General features: G+C 54.1%; 1 protein-coding gene across 1 annotated transcript; it reads left to right on the forward strand.

The window, feature by feature from the left end:
- Positions 1–2,553: 2,553 nt before the first annotated feature.
- LOC119338663 (BTB/POZ domain-containing protein At2g24240-like) lies at positions 2,554–3,882 on the forward strand. The gene is made up of 2 exons (XM_037610940.1): positions 2,554–3,045; positions 3,226–3,882. The coding sequence occupies exons 1-2, from the start codon at positions 2,554–2,556 to the stop codon at positions 3,880–3,882; spliced, it is 1,149 nt and encodes a 382-aa protein (XP_037466837.1).
- Positions 3,883–4,304: the final 422 nt, after the last annotated feature.

The following is a 4,304-nucleotide window of genomic DNA, read 5'->3' on the forward strand; positions in this document are numbered from 1 at the left end:
TAATTTCATGGAGTGCGAGGAAAACAAGCAACTGTATCCAGATCTAGCACCGAGGCTGACTATAAATCTCTGGCTAATGTTACCGCTGAAATTATTTGGGTGCAATCATTGCTTAAGGAATTGGGGGTTTCTCAACAACGAGTACCATGCCTGTGGTGTGACAATTTGGGAGCAACATATTTGTCGGAAAATCCAATATTTCATGCGAGAACAAAACATATTAAGATAGATTTTCATTTTGTTAGAGAAAGGGTCGCTCAGAAAATGCTTAAGACACGGTTCATCCCTTTCAAGGATCAAGTGGCAGAGAGAGCCTTGGCTCAGTGGTTGGGTATGTGGTTGTGCAACCCAACGACCCAAGTTCAATTTCCAGAATTGACAGGTGATGCAGAGGGGTTTTCCCCCGTTTATTGAGGATCAAGCTTGATGTGTGGTGGAACCACTCATCAAGAAATATCTTGATACTCATTTAAAAAATTCTGAGGACTATGTTTATCTTGGTACTCATACTAAAATGGTCGTATGCATCCTTAGTTTGTGCAGAGGCCGGGAAGTGAAAATCTCCCCATTTAAGGCAAAGAGAGCCTTGGCTCAGTGGTTGGGCATGCGGTTGTGCAGCCTAGCGGCCCGAGTTCAATTCCTAGAATTGACAGGTGATGCACATGGGTTTTCCCCCGTTTATTGAGGATCAAGCTTGGTGTGTGGTGGAACCTATCATCAAGAACTATCTTGATACTCATTTAAAAAAAATATGAGGACCATGTTTATCTTGGTACTCATACTAAAATGGCCGTATGCATCCCTGGTTGGTGCAGAGGCCGGAAATGAAAATCTCTCCCATTTTTAAGGGGACTCGGGTCGCTCGAGTCGCCCCCCGCTCGAGCGACTCGGGTGGCTCCCCAACCCTAGCCGTCGCCAGGGCCTATCCCATCTTCCTCCCCTCCTCCCATCGCCGCCGGAGGACGCCGCCGGCTTGCGCCCGGAGGCCGAAGACGGTGGCGGGGGCTCTTCCTCCCTCCCGCGTCTCAGGGGTGGCGGGACCCAACCATTCGTGGAGGTGCGGCCGATCTAGAAGCGACGGTGTTGGCTTCGACGACGGCGGCGGTCGGCCCTGCCTCGGGCCATGGGCGGCTGCTGCGGCGGCTGGCCTGGATCAGGCGGCGGCGCGATGCGCTCTTCGGCGGCATGTCATCTGGCTTTAGATCGGCGGCGGCGTCGAGGGCCTGGTGGACTGCTTGGCGGCACCCATGGCAGATCTGTTCTGGCCGGTGTAGCCAGTGGTGGTGGTCATATTCTTCGTCGGCGGTGACCGGCCATAAGCTTGGTGATCGGATCTCGAGATCCATCATCTAGTTCCGGCTGCGAGTTGGGGAGACATGGTTGCCGGTGAAAACCGAGCCGACGGCAGGCGATGGCGGCGTTCTACGCCGTTACCTTGATGAAGGCATCGTCGTGTAACTACTGTCGACCCACTCGTGCTGCTCCGGGGGAAACCCTAGGATCTGGTGTTCCAGATAGGACGATGGCGGCACTGCGGTGTCATTTCTCTCTTGAGAGCATCGTTTGTGGAGCAGCGCTAGAAGCCAGAGGCAGGAGGTGGAGCAGCTTCATCTTGCATGGAGCTTCGGTGTAGATGTCAAGTCATGCCTGACCGACAGGTGCTACGCTTGGTCGTGCCTGGTCGGCAGGTGCTACGCACGACAGATCCTCCAAGGACTTCAAGCTGTGTCGACTGATGGTATTTGGCAGCATGGTGCTGAGGTGTATCAGTGGCGACCGCGACGTGTTCAGCTGTTTGCGTGCAGGGAGGAGGTGCCGTAGGGTGCCGTGGTGGCGTCGACGATAGCTGGACCGAGCAAGGTTGTTGCATTAGTACATTTCTAAAGATGGAGCCGTGGCAGTTGGCGGCGGCGGCCTCTGAGAGCACGCCGGGCCAGTGTGTGCCACAGACCCGGCAAGTGGCTAGGTTGGGGTCTCAGGTCTTAGATGTTAGGCTGGGCTGCGATGTCTGTTTGGTATTAGGCGCAGGCTATCTGCGCCCCTTCATCAACTGGATATGTGTAGCGACAGTTTGTTGCTTAGACGGCGACGTTAGTTTTACTGTTGTATAACTTTGTAAGGTCTTGTGAGAATAATTAATAAAGTGACCGTATGCATCGTTCAGATGCAGAGGCTGGGGTCATCCTTCTTTTCTAAAAAAATAGGTGGCTGATCGTTTTACAAAAGCATTGCACGGCAAGCTTCTAGAAGTTTTTAGACTCAATCTTAACTTGACAAGTTTCGATTGAGGGGGCGTGTTAGATTTAATTATGTGTCCTACCATGTGAACCGACCCAGGCATACGAGGGATCGGTGGGGAATTGTAGTGGAGTTTTATGGAAGGACTTTCCAGCTCCTCAATCTGTAACGCTTGATGTAATCTGCTATATAAATCAACACGAAGGCGTCCCTGCCAGGACAGGCAACACGCTTCAATCTCTCGCTCCCAAATCTTCAACACCCACGACGTGACACGCCCACGCGCGCGCAAGACCTCTATACAGCCGACCGGCGATGCACACGGCACAGCCAGCCGGCCGCGTCCGGCTGAACGTCGGCGGGCAGGTGTTCGAGACGACGGTCGACACGCTCACAGGCGCGGGCGAGGGAACCATGCTGTGCGCCATGATGGACCCCTGCTGGAATGCCGCCGGCGCAGCAGGCACGGCCGGGGGCGTGCCCGAGTACTTCATCGACCGCGATCCGGCCTGCTTCGCTTCGCTCCTCGACATGCTCCGCACGGGCGAGCTCCACGTCCCCGCCGGCGTCCCGGAGAGGGTGCTCTTCCGCGAGGCGAACTACTACGGCCTCCTCGACCGCGTCCGCGCCGCTCGCATCGGCGAGCTCGATCTCGAGAGGGTTCGCCTAGCCGCGTCAGTGCCACCAGGGCGGGTGACGGCTGACCGCCCGATCGTCCGAGCGGCGCCCGACGGAGGGTGCTGCGTCACACACACGCACGACACCACCGTGCGGGTGTACAACTGGATGCTCGAGGAGCGCCGGCCGGTCTGCCTGACACCCGCAGTGTCGCGGGTCCGCGATGCGGCTTACCTCGGCCCCTCTTCGCTCCTCGTTGGCGGCTTGGGCATGGCTGCTTTCTCCGCGCTTACCGGCGACCTAAGTCACCACTTCCGACTAGCAAACCTGGGCGAGAGTGTTGACACACTGGCTTTGGCCTCCGACCAGGAAACAAAAATGTTTGCGAGCTGCAGAGGAATTAGCCGCTACGACAGCTACGGCATCGGCGTTTGGGATTGCATCACCGGCGAGCAGGCAGGCCCCCTTTCGTACCCCAAGCCCGAAAGCAAGATGGGCAGCACCACCAAGCTTCAATGGCTGCCAAACACCAAGACGCTCATGGCGGCCAGCGTTTGTTCGTCGTTTTCCATGGCTCTGGTAGATTCCCGGGATATGAGCGTTGTGTGGTCGTGGTGGTATGACAGCGCCCGCGAGGGGAAGAACAGATGCGTTGTGGATGCAGCCGTGATGGAGGACGAGAGGTCGGTCTGCTTGATTAGCGACCACCATGATCTCGGGTTACTCGACATTCGTATCCAGGGCAACTCCGGAAACGTGCGGTGGCTACATCAGAGCAAGATGAGTTCAACTTCCAAGTGCAATAGTCCAAAGCTTGCCGTGCACGGCGGACTGCTTTTGGCGTCCAAGGATGACACCATCTCGGTGTTTGGCGGCCCTAAATATGACCTGAGGCTGGCGCTGCGCGGGAGCCAAGGCGGTGGCGCCATTAACGACTTCTCCGTTGGGGGCGACCGTCTCTTTGCCGTGCATAAGGAGGACAACGTGTTGGATGTCTGGGAGACGCCGCTACCTCCCATAATCTAATTTTTAGTCATCGATTACTCGACTAGTAATTAGTATCAAGAAACTAGTTAGTACTAGTTGTACCAAAAACAGTTTTTGCTTGAACTCATCTAGATGATATATAATTTGGTCTCATTCACCTTTTATAGCTATTAGATGTGATGCTATAAGATGCGTGTGTGCTCACATGGGTTGTATCTGTTCTTGTTTTCAAAGTGAACGAGACCAAATTATATCTCATCTAGATGAGTTCTAGGTACTCCCAAAAAAAATTCACCTCATAGATCATCGTTATGAATGAGCGTTGTCATTATAAGTTTTCTTTTCATATTTTTCGTTGAATCATTCTAATCTTCTATATCTAAATAGCTAGCCCCCACTACTAGATTTCTTTACACATGCGTGCTTCCACATCACCTCAATTATTTATAGCCTTCCGATCA

Source organism: Triticum dicoccoides, chromosome 7B (genome assembly GCF_002162155.2).
Source record: "Triticum dicoccoides isolate Atlit2015 ecotype Zavitan chromosome 7B, WEW_v2.0, whole genome shotgun sequence".
Lineage (NCBI taxonomy): Eukaryota > Viridiplantae > Streptophyta > Magnoliopsida > Poales > Poaceae > Triticum > Triticum dicoccoides.

Excerpts from the sequence above, each read along its gene's own strand:
- LOC119338663 (XM_037610940.1), top strand. The coding sequence starts at position 2,554 with ATGCACACGGCACAGCCAGCCGGCCGCGTCCGGCTGAACGTCGGCGGG. Across the intron at positions 3,046-3,225 it reads TGCTCGAGGAGCGCCGGCCG|GAAACAAAAATGTTTGCGAG; the intron begins GTCTGCCTGACA and ends GCCTCCGACCAG.